Source organism: Pseudochaenichthys georgianus, chromosome 1 (assembly GCF_902827115.2).
Source record: "Pseudochaenichthys georgianus chromosome 1, fPseGeo1.2, whole genome shotgun sequence".
NCBI lineage: Eukaryota > Metazoa > Chordata > Actinopteri > Perciformes > Channichthyidae > Pseudochaenichthys > Pseudochaenichthys georgianus.
In genome coordinates this window covers 825,626-845,553 of record NC_047503.1, presented here as the reverse complement: position 1 = coordinate 845,553, position 19,928 = coordinate 825,626, and the positions used below count along the sequence as shown (strand labels likewise).

The 19,928-nt window shown below is 44.6% G+C and overlaps 1 protein-coding gene across 1 annotated transcript in view; it reads right to left on the bottom strand.

The window, feature by feature from the left end:
* LOC117455461 (neuronal membrane glycoprotein M6-a-like) overlaps positions 1-19,230 on the bottom strand; it is a 20,416-nt gene extending 1,186 nt beyond the window's left edge. Inside the window, exons 1-7 of the mRNA XM_034094983.2 lie at positions 19,060-19,230; positions 7,376-7,568; positions 6,331-6,487; positions 5,818-5,971; positions 3,232-3,308; positions 3,060-3,125; positions 1-2,574 (exon numbers count right to left, since the gene is read on the bottom strand). The exon at positions 1-2,574 is cut by the window's left edge and continues 1,186 nt beyond it. Coding sequence (XP_033950874.1) covers positions 2,422-2,574; positions 3,060-3,125; positions 3,232-3,308; positions 5,818-5,971; positions 6,331-6,487; positions 7,376-7,568; positions 19,060-19,096 — 837 coding nt within the window. The 5' untranslated portion in view covers positions 19,097-19,230 and the 3' untranslated portion in view covers positions 1-2,421. The remainder of the gene's footprint in view (positions 2,575-3,059; positions 3,126-3,231; positions 3,309-5,817; positions 5,972-6,330; positions 6,488-7,375; positions 7,569-19,059) is intronic.
* Positions 19,231-19,928: the final 698 nt, after the last annotated feature.

The window sequence follows — 19,928 nt, the reverse complement described above, 5'->3', positions numbered from 1 at the left end:
TTGTAGTGAATAGGTAAAAGTTGTCACTCAATGATCTGACTCAAGTCTAATTGGCCTCTCAAAAAGGAGCAGCAAGTACATTGGAATCAAAAATCCTAATCTGAATCAGAACGCTGATATAAATGTATCTCTTTCTTTAAACCTTATTTAAAGTTCCCATCTAAGGTGGTTACTTGAGTTTCACCCTGCAGGTGTCCTCCTGCTGATCACAATAGTCACCATCTAGTGTAGAAGCAGATCTTTGAGATCTGAACTAGGAACAGCCTCAAGGCAAACACTGTGTAGATCTGTGCTGAACCATCCGCGCATCCCTCCTGGTCTCCATAACAACCCTCCCAGCAGCCACTTCTGTTCACTTGTATCTCATTCTCCTGTTTCCTTCAGCACTTCCAGACCTTTGATTTCCTTGTTCTCCTTCTCTGAATGAATCAGTGTTCCCACAGCTCAAGTGAACCACTCCTTACCGAGCATTCCTTAACACCTTTGAATAAGAGGCACTGCCTCCACAGCTGCACTGATGCCAACACACCTTCCAGAACTCACAGCTGTTCACCTCACGAAAGACCAGATGAATATTAGTATTTAGTAGTGATTTTTCAAATCAATCGTACAATTGATTGGTCATTTTGGTCTCATTAGGGCTTTTTGAAGGAAATGTAAAAATCATATCAAAAGAAACTCTCAGATATTTGGTGCATATGTATGTGCATGTGTTTTGTGTGTATTTGTGTGCGTGTGCAGAACCACTTAGATATATCATTATGAATCATTACATGAACATGTGAAAGTGATATAACCCCCCCCCCACACACACACACCTACCCCGTTAAAATACCCTCAATGTTAAAAAGTACACATAAATAATACTGATATAAATGTGGCAACATTCCAAAAAGTGAGAAAAACATTATTCATCAGACATACATATGTTTAAAATACTTTGTGCTGCTAAGATGTGCTGTTTCTGAGGACGCATCACCAGTTTACACAAACTGGGGAGGGGGGACACAGAGCCCCCGTTTCACTAGTTGTTGGACATGGCCTTAAGAGCTTTAACGCAATGAGCTTAAGGAACCCGGCATGACTTATAGAGTCGAATAAAGCGATATCATGGGATCATTTCTCACATCATCTTCATCTGAAACTATTCTCAATAAACATATCGTTCATTATGATCACAATACAATATTTTTCATTTCAGTAACCCCACACCTGTGAGACATGCCAGTGGGTGGAAGAAGAATCCCTAATGAAACCGGGCTCCAGTTGAGGATGGGTCGGGTTAGAGGGGGCAGTTATCAAAGTTACCCATTTGTACCCAGGAGGTTCTCATTTCCTTGGGCACCATATTTCTCTGCAATACTGTCATCATAGTGTGGCGACACGACACGACACAGCATGACACCATCATACAACACCGACCACTCAGCCACATCTATGTGTGTGTGTGTGTGTGTGTGTGTGTGTGTGTGTGTGTGTGTGTGTGTGTGTGTGTGCTCTGTAGATTGTTGACTGTGTGTGCCATGCTAACATCTCACCATGCTATAATTTAATATATGGCTACGCTTAGTGATGGATGGTCAGCCAGTAAAACAAAGACAAATGTTCTTTCTACCTTTCAGTAAGTAAAACGAAAAAGCAAAAGCCCAGCTGGCCCAAACATCAGCACACTGGGTGCTTCAGGCAACACACAATCAGTGTAAATGACATCTCTTTGGGGTCTTCTGCTCATTGTTTTTCTTTCTTTTAATGTTATTATCTTGCATGTTTCTTGTGCGATGTTTAACATGCACTGTACTTTCTTTTATTTTGCAGAAGTTGAAGTGCCTTCTCACGGTTATTTTGGTTGGCTTATATGATTTTAGGCCAGCTACCGTTGATTGTTCTGCACATTCCCACATTGCACAGCTGCGTTGGTGAATTGGGGTGTGAAGGGGCCCTGCACGCTTCAGGCCCCAAAGTCTGAGGCCGGCCCTGGTAAATGTAGGCTTAATAGAAATATCACGACGACCTTACAGTTCATAGCCAGACTTCCTTTTGAAGCATTTCTAATTGAGCTATCTTGTAATCAGATTTAGCAGAATGCAATCTCCTCTCCTCTGAGGAGGGAAGTGCTTTCTGAGGTACATCGTGAGGCCTGTCACTCAAACGTCAGGGTGAAGAAAAGAATGGAGCAAACCAACATAGCAGATGCTAAAGTGTTAGCATAGATCACCGAGCCAATGATCTACTGCATTGTGTCTTTCTAGTCATAATGTTTCTGCATACTAATCATTATTTGAATCCATGTTTGCATTGTTTGCATTTTAACTCATGTATTGTGTGTTTAGGCATTTGTGTGTGTGTGTGTGTGTGTGTGTGTGTGTGTGTGTGTGTGTGTGTGTGTGTGTGTGTGTGTGTTGTTTCTCCATAGGTGTGTGTTTATGTGTACGCGTTGAGGCGTTCTTTGGAGCGTGTAGAGTGGATGTCGTGCAGCTCCTGCTCCTCTTTGGACTTGATGTCCTCATACTTCTGAATACGGCTGGCGTCCTTCAGATATCCCCAGTTAGCAGCCAGAGCCATCAGGAAGTGGACCTGGGGGGTGTGCATGCATACAATTTACTTTTAGACCCTAATTTGTTGGTTTTAGTTTTGAATAAAATGTTCACCAGTTTTTTATAAATACTTTCTCAATGTAAGATGTTTTTTTTCAGTATAAAGACATGTGTGAGTGATATGCTCCAATGACAATGCATGGAGTCCTCTCCATGAGAATAAAGAAAACAACATGTGTATTTCTTCACGGGTACATAGATTTAGTCCATCATTCAGAACCCGATTAAGACAGAACTTTAGGCATCTTTGTTTCATTGAACGTTATCTGCCTGGATTCATGTTCTGCCTCATGCCCAGCGGCTGTGATCGAGTGTGTGAATCAGCATTACGTTAGAAGATGATCGCGATTTCATTTTAGATGTGTAACAGCAGTTTAAATTATTTGAAGAATAGAAAGGCGCTAAATAATTGCATTTTAGGTGTGTTTGAGTGTGAGAACTGAGAGAAATTAGAACTCCAATCACCATGGCGATGACAGCGGCTCCTGCTCCTGCCAGTGTGCACACGAACAGATGGAAGGTCAGGTCCAGCTGGAACACACAAGCAGCGGTCGTTTGTCTCTTTCTCTCTCTTTTGTTGACAAGTCATACATCCTATTGTGTGTTATTCAAACGTGTTCACACGTGTGGCTCTTACCTCATTGGATTCACACATCTTGAAGAACTTCTCAGATCCTGTACACACCTTCCTCTCCTCAGAGATGGTCACCGCTCCTAAACATACAACTCTTCACTACTATGGACTTCACACTTTTATATTTTACAAGAATGCAGATAAATGAACTGAATCTGGAGAATATATATATATGACATTGAAGCCCTTTAAATCTTTCACTATATTCCTATATCTCCGTCTCTGTATTTATGTTATTCAAATTGACTAAGATTATTGATTCACTGGTATTGCACCCGGGGAATCTCGGAATGCACTTATCGTGACCTCAAAAGGATCGAATCCGAAACTTAAAAATAATGAAGCAGCTTTTTTATTTTAAGGTTGAAGTGTATATGTATTCCCTGTGAGAAAGGTTCATTAGAAGAAGTGATGAGTTTGCTGTGCAGTTTGAAGGTCCGGCCAGCAGGGGGCAGTGCTGCAGGTGCCCCGGTGAGGGACACCACATGGAGGACAGACTGTCATACAATATTTGCTTTGAAGTGGACCTGTTACGCTATATTGGAAAAATATATTGTAAACAAATACCAAACAGATCACCCATTGTAGCCATGCCTCATACTGCTCATACCCCTCTATGGAGCTCAAATGCTTTTTCTCTTGTGGGTTTATCACAAGGTGAGTTCCTTTTTTTATTTCCTGCTTTTTAAACACATGTGCTCTACAGTACAGGTTAGCTCTGAGTGTTAGCGAGGCTTGCTAATGTAAACAAAGACGAGATTACGTCCAAAACACGTCAGGCATTGTTTCTGATAGCAACTCTCTGTGGGTCCGCCGCCGATTTGACATCAGATCGGCAGCAAATCTGTATCCGCTCGTTGTACCTCTGTTTTTAAAAGATTTGGGTACGGAGGAAAAGAGAGAGGGTTTTATTTTCTGGCGCTGCGTGAGTTCCCCGACGCACGCACCGGGGACACATATTTATGTAGAGAAGACATCACAAAGTGCATTTCGCATGATAGGTCCCCTTTAAACACTCCTTAATCACCAGTTAAACACATGATGTAATTGTGATGTCAGAAGTCATACATAGTAAAGGAACCATGAATCAATAGTTTTACTTAGTGCTAAAAGCATGCAGTCAGTGCTTATGTCACTATGATTTGATTTCAATCTTGTTGTCAGTTTAGTAATATACCCATTTAATTATTACTTTAATACATTCAGTTATACATTATGTCCAATTAGGTCCTACATTAAGAAAGGAATTATTTGAAATGTAAATATTTAAAAAAATCTACATTATATAGTGAGAGATTATGATGTTTTTATGACGGATGCTTGTTTATTTAACATTTAAAACATTTAATAAAATATAATAATGTTGGGGTTACTTTTCCCAACATATGTGAACTAAATTAAATATTTTATTTCAATTAGTTAATTCGATGTTTTTTCGTTGACTTCAACACCAGTATGTTTTTACCTATGGTTTTTACAGACAATATATCAAAAAAAAGACACAAAGCCTTTCTTAAGGTGTCCAGGAAATGCAAAGGGTGTCTGCAGAGTAGATGAGGAGGAAGGAGACAGAGATGTGATAGGTGGGTCGCGAATGGACGCGTTGCAGTCGGGAATAAAAACAACGTGGAGCGGCACCTCACCACTTCATAAGGAGTTTAACAGTGACACTTTTCACGTTTGTGTCCCCCCACTTTATGATTAGGCCTATGTTTATTATTATTTGTGTTAACACCTCACCGTCTGTGAGCGAGCGAGACAGGGAGAGAGAGAGAGAGCACACATCTATCTATTTAATATAGACTAGTTGTACAAAATAAAGTAAGAAATCATTCCAATGTGTAGGCTACTATAGGACAGTAAACAGTTTAAAAGGGGAGTGATTAGTAAAATATGCATAAATAGAAAGAAATAATGCTAACTAGGTAACATAAGATAAGAATAAACAAGTTTAAATGATTTGTTATTGGTTGTGATCATATTCTAAAGATGTTTGGATTATTGAAAAGTATACAGCTCTCTTTCATAAGTGTTGAGAGCTGTATCCATAAATGTTGTGCTCAAAGTGCACCAGATTGATGCTTTGGCCATCGGGAGATTCGGGACTTTTCCCGGTGGGCCGCTGCCGTTGGTGGGCCGCTGGCTCTGGCATAGGTGGGCCGTGGACTTTTACAGCGCTGCTGCGCCGGTACCGCATCCGCCGCCGCATCCGCCGCCGCATCCGCCGCCGCAAACACCAGCCGTTGCGAGGCTCTGGCGGCTCCGGCAGGTCCGGCGCAGCGGTGCTGCGAAAGTCCACCACCGTTGCGAGTCTCCGGCTGTAACAATCCACTACCGCCCGCGAGGACCCAGGTTCGACCCTGAGGTCCAAAACATTTTTTTTTTAAATACAAAAATAATAATCTCCCGTTCATCGCGTCCATTCGCGACCCACCTATCACACACGCTGCTTTAAACAACCCAACAAGGAGGAGACAGATATTTACAATGGCTTTAAATCTGATTTTCAATTTCAAAGATAACAATTGATTTGAAATTGAGTAATTATGACAAATCCATCCAGATGTTTCATGTTAGCTTGTCACATACCAAACTGACGCAGGTCCAGGCAGAGGTTGGCTCCCTCCACCAGGCTTGTGTTCTGACACATGGACCACACGTTGAAGTACATGAAGACCGGCAGGCTGGTGAAGGCCGTCACCCCCAGCCACACCAGGAAGAACAGGTATGCCAGGAACATCAGCTGCAAACACACACACAATGTGTTATCAACCCACCTTAAAAACTCTATTAAAAAGAAAAGAAAATTACTCAGTGTGTGTGTGTGTGTGTGTGTGTGTGTGTGTGTGTGTGTGTGTGTGTGTGTTTATGGTAATGAAGGAACATGTCAATGCTATTGTGTGCTAAGTCTATATGACACTTTAATAAAACAAGAAATATTTGTTATCGGGTTTATTTTATTGTTGGTTTTGGTGTTTTCAACAATTTGGCAACATAAGATGTTACCAGTCATTCTACTCCACAGAGCCCTGTGAATATTAACAATACTATTTGAAATGTCAATGTATCAAATCAAGTGTACTGGTTACAAAGATTTCTTACGAATGCAGTCAGGCAGCGTCCGCAGGCAGAGATCTTGAACTCTCCATACAGATCCCTGATGGCCCCCGTGGTGAAGAAACCCTCCACCAGCAGCAGCACTCCAAACACAAAGAACCCAGCTGCAAGGCCATAGATGATGTACTTCAGGATGTCAATGCTTTGAAGAGACCAAACAAACACGCAGTTTATTTTTCAATACTGCATCTGTAAGTGTTAGTTGTTAGTTGTCCATCCTAACTGAGGAGTCCATCCTAACTGAGGAGTCCATCCTAACTGTGAGGAGTCCATCCTAACTGAGGAGTCCATCCTAACTGAGGAGTCCATCCTAACTGTGAGGAGTCCATCCTAACTGAGGAGTCCATCCTAACTGAGGAGTCCATCCTAACTGTGAGGAGTCCATCCTAACTGAGGAGTCCATCCTAACTGAGGAGTCCATCCTAACTGAGGAATCCATCCTAACTGAGGAGTCCATCCTAACTGAGGAGTCCATCCTAACTGTGAGGAGTCCATCCTAACTGAGAGGAGTCCATCCTAACTGAGGAGTCCATCCTAACTGTGAGGAGTCCATCCTAACTGAGGAGTCCATCCTAACTGAGAGGAGTCCATCCTAACTGAGGAGTCCATCCTAACTGAGGAATCCATCCTAACTGTGAGGAGTCCATCCTAACTGAGGAGTCCATCCTAACTGAGGAGTCCATCCTAACTGAGGAGTCCATCCTAACTGAGGAATCCATCCTAACTGAGGAATCCATCCTAACTGAGGAGTCCATCCTAACTGAGGAGTCCATCCTAACTGAGGAGTCCATCCTAACTGAGGAATCCATCCTAACTGAGGAATCCATCCTAACTGAGGAGTGCATCCTAACTGAGGAATCCATCCTAACTGAGGAATCCATCCTAACTGAGGAGTCCATCCTAACTGAGGAGTCCATCCTAACTGAGGAGTCCATCCTAACCGTGTTGAGAAACGTGTGGGTTGTCATAGTTATAATGCTAAAACATGAAAACTCTCCCAGAGAAATAAGGGTAAAATAGGGTCACTCACATGGTAAACACATCCAGAGTTTCTCCCGGGGCTCGGATTACTTCAAAGTAGTTCTGCAGGATCGTAACGGTGCCGCTCAGAGCCTCGTGGCCGCAGCCGCAGAACAGGGCCACCCCCATGTAGAGCAGAATGGTGGCGATGAGCGAGGCCCAGGGCAGGCTGCCCACACAGCGCTCACAGCACTCTTTACAACCTGACACACATAACATTGGATTTGTATGAGACAATACATTTAAGAAGTTCAATCTAAACTATAAATTATTATAGGAGTCACAGAATGATCAACTTTGCAAATAAGATGATTCCAAAAGGCCATGGTGAAAAGCTTAAAGCATATTCACACTGGTAATGAGGTTCAGGAACATTCATGTTCTTTAATCAGTCTGAGACGCACACAGCTCAGACTGAACATTGACTCATCAAATAGACCTCAAGTAGAGGAGACAATGCAAATGAGTGATGGCAGCCCCTCCCTGAGCCCCTCCTCTAAATGATGACTCAGGTATCATTTGTGAACTGCATAGGGAAGTGTTATCAATAATTGAGAGTTTGTTGACTGATCAGTTTATGTTTCAAATGATCTGGATCTGATTGTTGAACACCCTTTTCACATCTCTGAAGAATACAGTAATATTAACAAGCTTTTATCCAGAGAGACTTCCATACATTCATTACTGCGGACAATCCCCAACTTGGGGTGAAGTGCAGGCCCGGACTGGCCATCGGGAGCACCGGGAGGTTTCCCGATGGCCTGGCCTGCTAAGTGGCCTGCTGGCCTGAGGAACTTTTTTAATGTATGTATTGTGAACACAACGCTGCGCAAATGTGGGTCTGACTCTGCCTCACAGAGGGTGACTGGCTGTCTACATGATGTGGCCTGCCCACATGGCCACTTTCATACAGACCATACACTAAAGCCCTCGATTGGTCTCTGTGTGTCATTCAAGCTCGGGAGGGTGTGTGTTCGTGTATGTGTGGCGCGAGCAAGCGAGAGAGAAAGCGCGCGCACCGGTTACGTGTATTGTTGTTGTTAGCATCTGGTGCTAGCTAGCGGCGCTAACGGATATAATGAGCTGTCAACAAGGTGGAGGAGAGTCCTCTCCAGTCAGACTGAGAGACTGATAACTACAGCTCAGGTGAGGTAAAGGACTTTAGAGTGTTTAGATAGTTTGGTTTGGTCACCCTTTATGTAAACACATATTTCCATTTGAAGGGAGAGTGATTAGTAAAATATGCATGAATAAGAAAAAAAAAAAGTTAACTAGGTGAAAAAAGGTAAGATAAACTTTAAAAACTTGTTGAGAGCTACAACGAGTCTTTGCTGCTGCCTCAAAGAGGAGCAGGGGAGGAGAGGGAGACAGGAGAGGCTGGTTCAGGAGCACAGACACACTATGCCATGCTAACTATAAATGAACCAAAAACAAATAAATAAACAAGTTTCAATGTTTTTCATTTTGGATATGGTATGTTATTGGTTATGGCCATGTTCTTATCATTTTATGATTATTTAAATGTATACAGTTCTGTTTCATGTGGGTGTAGTCTCTCTCTTTATTTCCCCCTCAAAGAGCACCAGATTGATGCATTTAAGTGCAACATTTAAAAAAAAAAAAAAATCTTCCCCGGGGAGCATGCCCCCGGACCCCCCTAGAGGATTTGAGGTCCACCTCCACTTAAAATATGTTCACATGGATAGGTTCCTAAATATATTTGCCCTTTTTTTTAAAAATAGTAACCCATGTCCATATGTTTATTCTGGGGTAGTTTTAAAGTTTAGGGCTATCACTATGGGCAGCAACGATGTAAATATTGACAGATAAATCCAGGAAAATGACACAAAAGAAAACTGGTAGTGGCCTGGTTGGGTGTATAATTCCCGGCCTGACTGATTGTCCCAGTCCGGTGCTATGAACACACAAAGAAAGTGCCGTACACCACCACTACGAAGACAGTATATCATAATGTGTTCACATTAAACAGAAAGTATCTAAGATATCTGCATGGATAATTATATTAAGAGGTAAGTTGGGAAAATATGATTGTTTGTCTTTGCAAAGGCCCTTGTGAGGTGCACATTTCACGACCTATGATGAAACTTAGCAGTAAATATGTTCAGTACAACAAATATTAGTAGTTTAGATAAGATCTCTGAGGTTTGGAATGTAACTTTATTACAAAACTGGACACAAATACAGCCTTTTACATACGGAGACTTCATACAGTTTCTATCAGCGATGATATGCCACACATCATCTTAAATAACGTTATATAATGACTCTCTTGTGTGGCTGCCTCTGCTACTTTGAGTCGCTGAAGTTCCACCAGATCAAATGTTTTCTTTCTTCTTTTAGAGCTACTATTCACCCTGAACACACTTTAACATGATGTCTCCAGTACAACTGCAAATAGTTGTAGTAACAAATAATTCCATGTATTGTGTTTTACACACGATTTAACTGATGTGGCGGAGAGAAAAATGCCCCAGAAATCCCGGAATGCTCCTTCACAGTGTGTTCCCAAAGATTAGATTTGTAAATATATCCTATCTTACATTTTTCCTCATTCACTAAATTGTATATATATACTGATTACTGTTTATTTTAAAGAGTCCCCCCCCCCCACCACCTCAGGGACCAGCCTTCCCATAACACAGTTTGAGGATCAATGATGTTCTGGCAGCTGGCATAACTGTAGCTTCCCAAACATGACGGAGGGTAACAGGTGCCTTCAGGAGACGATCAAATACCTGAGGCCATCTACACTATCTCTAGAGTTGCCTGATTGACAGGTGTCTGTCTTTAAGTCTCTACTCTTAAATAATCCATATCAGCCAACACACACACACACACACACACACACACACACACACACACACACACACACACACACACACACACACACACACACACACACACACACACACACACACACACACACACACACACACACACACACACACACACACACACACACACACACACACACACACACACACACACGCACTTCCCCTCCCTGTTGCACAGAATAGAGGCTTGTTTGTGTGTGTTTGTCTGTGTGTACATGCATGTGTGAGTCATCACACTGCTCAGGTTTAATTGACCAGCCTTGTTACCATGCCAACAGGGGTGTGGCAGGAGCCTGCTGACCCACTTTGCCTGTAGCGTTGTCATGGCAACAGTGCTGCTCTTCTAGCGTTACAGACACACTAATGCACATTTTCACACAGGGATGAACGCACAGAAACACTCACACACAGCATCCATTTGCACAGAAACTAAGTCCAGTCTCATTTCCATTATTGTCTTAATTTGTGAAAATTGTCAAAGCACAAAATGTGCTTCTCGACAAGATATGAGCCTATAATGGAGGAACAAAAATGCCTGCTATGCCTGGGAAGGTACCTTTTGCTCTGACTGACTCCATTTAATAAAAGATTCATCGCTGAGATGCTACATGCTAATTGTGCTTCCTTATACACAGACCTGAGCCATTCTATGTTCAGAAAGCCTTGAAAGACTCAGAATGAGAACTCTGAGGAAGATGGCCGCACACAGAGAGGTGTGGTAGAGACGGGGTTAGAGGAGTGTGTGGTGTGTCTGGGAGGCTTTTATGCAGTGAGTGTCTTACGTCTAAATATCTGTATTTCTGAATGTGTATGTCTGTGCAGTTCTGCTTCTGTCACTCTTTGTGTGTGTGTGGGTGTGTGTGTGTGTGTGTGTGTGTGTGTATGTATGTGTGTGTGTGGGTGTGTGTGTGTGTGTGTGTGTTGAATTTCATAATCCTCATCATATTTCCGTATTTGGGCTTAAACGCAGGAAAGACCCAGTGACCTGGTAAAAAGTAGGGCAGGGTAAACACAAACGGCTGTGTACTGCATCTAAATGTGTGTGTGTGCGCGTGTGTGTGTGTGTGTGTGTGTGGCCTAGCATTACTATACTTGTGGGGACCTAAATCTGGTTACAGAGTCACGTGTGGGGACTCGCCTCCCTTATGGGGACAAATTGGAGGTCCCCATGAGGGGAGTCATTAATTTTAGTGTGAAGACTTGGTTAGGTTTAGGGTAAGGTTAAGGTTTAGGGTAAGGGTTAGGCATGTGTTGGTTATGGTTAAGGTTTGGATAAGTCTCCAGGAAATGCATGTAAGTCAATGTAATGTCCCCTGAAGTGATGTATACATGTATGTGTGTGTGTGTGTATTTTCTTTGTTTAGTAAACATTTTCAGACGCAGGTGACAGACAGTCTCCATTTGATGTCCTCTTATTCAGAATGACCTTAACCCTAATGTGTCTGCAGCATTGATAAGAACGATGATCGTCACAGTGTTATTTAGAGGTGTACACTGAAACTTTAATATGTTGTTTAAAAAACAGCAAACATTTAAAATAGCTGCTAAATATTATTCCCTAATAGCAAAAGGGTATCTTATCCAGATACAATTTTATATGATTTTCATATTCTTCCCAGTGGACCATTTCAAATTAAAATTTTAATATAGGTCTAATCCAAATCTAATAGACGCATATGTGATGAAGTTGATGGTGTATAATCAGGTGGATGGATCTCTTAGATTAACCTCCTCCAAGGATCTTTGATTAGCATCCTCTGTAGGACCGCATCTGCCGAAACCATCACAATGGTCTGATCATTGTGTGTTGATTGGCTACGGCCAGGCACCACTCCTCTACACACACACACACACACACACACACACACACACACACACACACACACACACACACACACACACACACACACACACACACACACACCACACACACACACACACACACACACACACACACACACACACACACACACACACACACATGATGTCCTAAAGCTTTCCCAACTCAAACACACGTTAATGCTTTCCCATTGAGAACTAGTGCTCAAGAAGTAGGGCCTGATTGTCTAAAAGACACACCCGCACACACACACACGCACATGCACGCACACGCACACAAACACGCACACACACACGCACGCACAGCGCACACACACATGCAGGCGCACACACACACGAACACGCACGCACACACACACACACGCACGCACACATGCACACACACATGCACACGCGCGCACACACACACACGCACACACTCGCGCACACGCATGCACGCACACACACGCACGCACGCACACACAAACACACACACATGCACGCGCACACACGCACACACACACACACACACACACACTGTTAATGGCAGAATCCTGATATGATTCACCTTACTGTCAGTCAATGTGTTCAGGCTCAAGTCCTGGCTGCCCCCCCCCTCGCTCGTTCCCCGAATGATTATTTAACCTGTATTTCTAGAGGACTATCCAGTCAATGCAGGAGCAAACAGTTGACAACTTTGGGAGATCTCGCTTACCAAAGGTCAGAGGAGAACTATCTCAAACCCTCTTCCGGTTCCTGTTGTGAGATGAAACACGTTTCTAGATCTCTAAATATACTAAACATTCCAATAGATGTTGATCTGGATATCATGTGTCGTTCTGGAGGCCTTTCCCCTAAGCTAGAAGAGTATTCAAAGATAAGCACAAAAGTGTTGACTGCATGCATTTTGGTCCTAACCACGACATTGTTCAGCTGCCTCAGAAAGGAGAGGAGGACAAGGCGACACTCAGCATGTCGTGCTCAGAGCAGCTTGAGACAGCAGTGGAGAGAAGGGGGGGGGGGGGGGTGCGGAGAACAATCACATTTCATAATTACATTTAAACTGGGACTTCATTTGTTTGACATGATAACACGATCTAGATAGTTTTCTTACTTACACATGTAAGAATATCAGCATTTAGTTAGTTTGTTCAAATAAGTTCAAAAACTGCCTCACATTTGATCTAAAGAGTTGTTCCAAATAAATGCATTAAAAGCAATTGTAAAAAGGAAATCATGAACATTCTAGATGGACTGAGCATTCTCCTTATTGGGGAACTTCAGTCGATGCTCCCGTGCTGTTCAACACTCCCATAAGGATCGATACAGCAGCATTTCTCTTAACCGGATGAGTTAGTAACTCTTTACTGGGTCCGTTTCTGAGTTCTAACAGTACAATTCTGATCTTTGACTCATCAAGATCAATTTGTGGGTATTTTAAAAACTGCTGTTGAGTATGGATGACTTCATTAAAAAAATAATCTTCTTCATTGGACTCCATCATGTGAACATTGAGGTGGATAAAATGCTAATTAAAATATGAATCAACACAGCGATAAACTTCACCCCAACGGATTGCATGGGCGACAGCTGATGTTGTCGTGGACCAATCACATGCAGTCAAAGAACAGCTCAATCGATGTGTGAATTAATATTTAGGTTAGATCCTGGGGAGGAAGGCTCTAGATAAAATGCAAGTCGATTTCAGCTCAAGAGCCGAGAAGCCTGTCGTGAACACTGAAAGCATGCCCCCCCCCCCCACACACAAAGACAGTGAGGACACAGTGTAGAACATCGCCTCTCTCAGCCACAGACACTGTCACTAAACCACACCTCCATGTTTGTGTAGGTTCCTAGGTTCAATGAGGAAATGTAAAAAAGAAGTTAGCGGCCAAAGTAAGAGTCAACATCTCTGAAAGCTCTGCCTGTCCAGCAACAGGCCAGCAGAACTCCTCACATCTCATTGTTCTGGGGACATGCCTTAGTACATTGCACAGCACTGTGTTCCAGTATGTGGTACGGACAAGTGGACTTGTTGGCTCATGCTAGTGTTCATGTGTTATGTCGGTGAAGGAATTGAGATCAGTCCTGTACCTTTCCCTGGCTTCCTCCTGCCTCCCCCTCCCCCACTCTATCTCTCTTGCTCTCTCTCTGTGGGCCTGCTAAGGCAATTTGTATTGACTTATTCATTTCTCTGTTAGGTTCCTTTCTATTAGTGGTCATAATAATGAAATGGATATGAGGCAAATACACAAAGTCCACTTTCATATAATGGACTCCTGTCAGCGTTCCCACTGGCTTCTACAATACATTAGACATACTTCATACCTTTTTGCTGGTTTAGGAAGTGGCTAAAACACATATCCAGGTATCGCAGGATATGTGTTTTAGTATATGTGAAGTGAGGTATTTGTTGACCTGTTTCACTGAAGCAAGTTTAATAAAACTGTCTATGTTCATATGTGTCAATTGTGTGGTCCAACATAAAAACCCTTCATAACCTTAAATGTAAAGATGCCAGCTGAATGAGTGGAGTGGAAAGCAGCAGATCCCAGTACAGCTGTTCCTCTGCACCGGTCCCCTGTATCCATCCCTGTGGAGAATACAGGGTCTGTTGCTGCACCATAACCAGCAGTCACTAAGTAAGATGCGCTTATGGTAAACGTTAACACTAAGTTCTTATGAATCTTACAATTCAATTCATATTTTTAAGACTAAAGACTCATCAGGATTTCTTTCATCAGGTAGGTGGGGCAATTTAAACGCTACCTCTGCTCTTCTGTGATCTGAGTTTCACCCCAGTGATAGTTGCATCTGAGATAACCCGCTGCTGAGCTCCAGGTTGTCTCTGTCATGTCATTGACTTCAAGATGATGTGTTCAGGGAAAGAGCAACAAGTCCTAGTACTTCTTAATCAGCCGTGTTAAATGTGACTTGTGAAGGAAAAAAGACAAAGTGAAAACACTTATCTTTAATAAAAAACCATAGTTGGAACATATAGGCGTGTACCATGTGCAAGATCTCTTCACATGACATCACATGGGCTGTTGTAATGTCACCTACAACCTATTCACCTTTCCATTAAGTCTCCTGCCCCCTGGGAGGCTTTCACTAACCACATCCTGTTACCCCCTGGGAGGCTTTCACTAACCACATCCTGTTACCCCCTGGGAGGCTTTCACTAACCACATCCTGTTACCCCCTGGGAGGCTTTCACTAACCATCTCCTGCCCCCCTGGGAGGCTTCACTAACCACATCCTGTTACCCCCTGGGAGGCTTTCACTAACCATCTCCTGCCCCCCTGGGAGGCTTCACTAACCACATCCTGTTACCCCCTGGGAGGCTTTCACTAACCACATCCTGTTACCCCCTGGGAGGCTTTCACTAACCATCTCCTGCCCCCCTGGGAGGCTTCACTAACCACATCCTGTTACCCCCTGGGAGGCTTTCACTAACCACATCCTGTTACCCCCTGGGAGGCTTTCACTAACCACATCCTGTTACCCCCTGGGAGGCTTCACTAACCACATCCTGTTACCCCCTGGGAGGCTTTCACTAACCACATCCTGTTACCCCCTGGGAGGCTTTCACTAACCACATCCTGTTACCCCCTGGGAGGCTTTCACTAACCATCTCCTGCCCCCCTGGGAGGCTTCACTAACCATCTCCTGCCCCCTGGGAGGCTTTCACTAACCATCTCCTGCCCCCTGGGAGGCTTCACTAACCATCTCCTGCCCCCCTGGGAGGCTTCACTAACCATCTCCTGCCCCCTGGGAGACTTTCACTAACCATCTCCTGCCCCCCTGGGAGGCTTTCACTAACCATCTCCTGCCCCCTGGGAGGCTTTCACTGACCATCTCCTGCCCCCTGGGAGACTTTCACTAACCATCTCCTGCCCCCCTGGGAGGCTTTCACTAACCATCTCCTGCCCCCTGGGAGGCTTCACTAACCATCTCCTGCCCCCTGGGAGGCTTTCACTAACCATCTCCTGCCCCCCTGGGAGGCTTTCACTGACCATCTCCTGCCCCCTGGGAGGCTTCACTAACCATCTCCTGCCCCCTGGGAGGCTTTCACTAACCATCTCCTGCCCCCTGGGAGGCTTCACTAACCATCTCCTGCCCCCTGGGAGGCTTTCACTGACCATATCCTGCCCCCTGGGAGGCTTCACTAACCATCTCCTGCCCCCTGGGAGACTTTCACTAACCATCTCCTGCCCCCCTGGGAGGCTTTCACTGACCATCTCCTGCCCCCCTGGGAGGCTTCACTAACCATCTCCTGCCCCCCTGGGAGGCTTTCACTGACCATCTCCTGCCCCCTGGGAGACTTTCACTAACCATCTCCTGCCCCCTGGGAGGCTTTCACTGACCATCTCCTGCCCCCTGGGAGACTTTCACTAACCATCTCCTGCCCCCCTGGGAGGCTTTCACTAACCATCTCCTGCCCCCTGGGAGGCTTTCACTGACCATCTCCTGCCCCCCTGGGAGGCTTTCACTAACCATCTCCTGCCCCCCTGGGAGGCTTCACTAACCATCTCCTGCCCCCTGGGAGGCTTTCACTAACCATCTCCTGCCCCCCTGGGAGGCTTTCACTGACCATATCCTGCCCCCTGGGAGGCTTCACTAACCATCTCCTGCCCCCTGGGAGACTTTCACTAACCATCTCCTGCCCCCCTGGGAGGCTTTCACTGACCATCTCCTGCCCCCCTGGGAGGCTTCACTAACCATCTCCTGCCCCCCTGGGAGGCTTTCACTGACCATCTCCTGCCCCCTGGGAGACTTTCACTAACCATCTCCTGCCCCCTGGGAGGCTTTCACTGACCATCTCCTGCCCCCTGGGAGACTTTCACTAACCATCTCCTGCCCCCCTGGGAGGCTTTCACTAACCATCTCCTGCCCCCTGGGAGGCTTTCACTGACCATCTCCTGCCCCCCTGGGAGGCTTCACTAACCATCTCCTGCCCCCTGGGAGGCTTTCACTAACCATCTCCTGCCCCCCTGGGAGGCTTTCACTAACCATCTCCTGCCCCCCTGGGAGGCTTTCACTAACCATCTCCTGCCCCCTGGGAGGCTTCACTAACCATCTCCTGCCCCCCTGGGAGGCTTCACTAACCATCTCCTGCCCCCTGGGAGACTTTCACTAACCATCTCCTGCCCCCCTGGGAGGCTTTCACTGACCATCTCCTGCCCCCTGGGAGGCTTTCACTAACCATCTCCTGCCCCCCTGGGAGGCTTCACTGACCATCTCCTGCCCCCCTGGGAGGCTTCACTAACCATCTCCTGCCCCCCTGGGAGGCTTTCACTGACCATCTCCTGCCCCCTGGGAGACTTTCACTAACCATCTCCTGCCCCCTGGGAGGCTTTCACTGACCATCTCCTGCCCCCTGGGAGGCTTTCACTAACCATATCCTGTTACCCCCTACCCCGATTATTCAAATGTTGTCTGGAACTCTCACTGGGATTACTCACATCAGTACAACTGATTTCTTATTTCAAGATCATTCATTGAATCCATTTGTATGATTACATTGGGTTCATAATACATTGAACCACTTATGAGTATGCTGTATAATAATCTGTCATGTTGCACAGATTATGGTTTATTATTAAAGATAAAAGCCCTCAACACATCAGCATCACACCATCATCTCTTCCCGTCATGTTCATCAGAAGAAGTGATCACAGTGCAGAGCGAGGGGACACAGTCCTACAGCGGACGCTTCTGTGGAAACGACCGAACACCGAGACACACGTTGACAGAGCCTCCGCAGAGGACACTATATCCATCAGTTACTAATAGCACTTCATCAATCTGGTCTGCATCTGTTTTATTAACACACACACACACACACACACACACACACACACACACACACACACACACACACACACACACACACACACACACACACACACACACACACACACACACACACACACACACACACACACACACACACACACACACACACACATGCAAATCATATTTTTCCATCAAACCACCTCCATTTTCGTTTGCGTTTCTACATCCTGTGAGCAGCACTGCTTATCTCTCTTTTCACACCAGAGCTGCAATGAAGAAAATGGACACGCCCATTTTTACCGCCATCAGCAACAACAAAATATGGGAGAATGCAAGAAAAAACATGTCTACGCTATCAGCAAGGCAACACATTGATGTAGGAAGAGAAGGAGGGGTCTGATGGAGGTGGGCAAGAGACGAGTCAAAGAGGGTTAGAAAGAGAGGGAAGCAGAAGTAAAGAAGAAGCAGAGCAGAAGCAGACAGACTGATGCACCCAGAGAATCCGTAGCGGGTCAGAATGATTTAAAGATGACAAAGAAACAGGACTAGAGATGGAGGGATGGGAGAGAGTGACACAAGCGGCAGAGAGAAAAGGAGACATGCAGAGAGCGCGGGAGACGGACAGACGTTCAGACAAGCGTGAAGCAGCAACAATGGAGGCTAACAAAGAAAGCCCAATCACTGCCCCACTTATCCCTCCTCCCTGTGATGTTTCAGTCTTTATTGGAAGCTTTTGCCCCACACTTTGTCACCCTCTTCTACCCCTTTCCTCCCCCCTGCCACTCCCACCTCCTCCATACATCCATCCATCTGTCCATCCATCTGTCCAACCAGCCTCCAGAACAACACCAACCCTCCAGTGTCTGCCATCTCATCCTCCACCCAAACAATCTGCTTATTGATGCACCCATTCATCGAAACACACGCAGAATTGGGTTATATCATCTGTGGTGTTATCGTGAACAGAAACATAGATGGCATGATTAAAAAAAACTGCCGACAGTTCCATTTCTGTTGAAACATGAGGAAGAGTCTATGAGAATTATGCCAAAAATCTGCAATAAAAATCTATGCTTGTTTTTTCTTCTGCAGGACATGTATGCTGCCTTCTTTCTCCCTGCCCACAACACACACAAAGGAATCCCGTCAGAGCGAGAGGAAGGATGGACAGAACAATGGCACAGCTGATCAAAGATAGAAATGCACTGATTATTCTTCCTACCTTTCTTGCTTTGCGATTCATCCATGTTTTCCTCCATAGTGGCAAGTTACAGTCCCTTTGTCTCTACTGAGTGTGATCTGTTTAAAGCCCCTTGCTAGCTCTCAGCACAGAGTGCGTGTGTGTGTGTGTGTGTGTGTGTGTGTGGGAGGCTGTGTGTGTGAGAGTGTTTTTTCTCTCTGTGTAGATGATGGAGGCTCAGGGAAGTCCCTGTTTCAATGCTCTGCTCTCTCTCTGGGTTTCTTCAGCATCCCATCTTCTATCTATCTTTGGCTTCCAATGCAGATACTCCTTTAAACTATGTATGTCAAAACATGACAACCTAAATGTTGAAAGCAAATAAATGATAATTTCAGTTAAAAGCCATTCTTATACACTTCAATACTGTGACATTAGAAATATAATTAGAATAACGTGTCAAATACAAAGTATGCTAATGAGCCATGACTTAATGTCAATGGACCTTTATGCTAAGTGTGTAAAAACTCAAACAAGATCCAGAATAAACACACCAAGAGAACATAGAAACATTGAAAGCAGCCCAGAACTCTTCTGAGAAAATATACGAGAAGACACATCAAAGATAGCAGCTCTACACACTGATATGATGAAGATGTTAAATGTCATGTACAACAAAAGGCCCATCATCATCATCATCATCATCATCATCATCATCATCATCATCATCATCATCATCATCATCATCATCATCATCATCATCATCATCATCACCACCATCATCATCATCATCATCATCATCATCATCATCATCATCATCACCACCATCATCATCATCATCATCATCATCATCATCATCATCATCATCATCATCATCATCGCCATCAGCATCATCAGTATCATCATCAAAACAC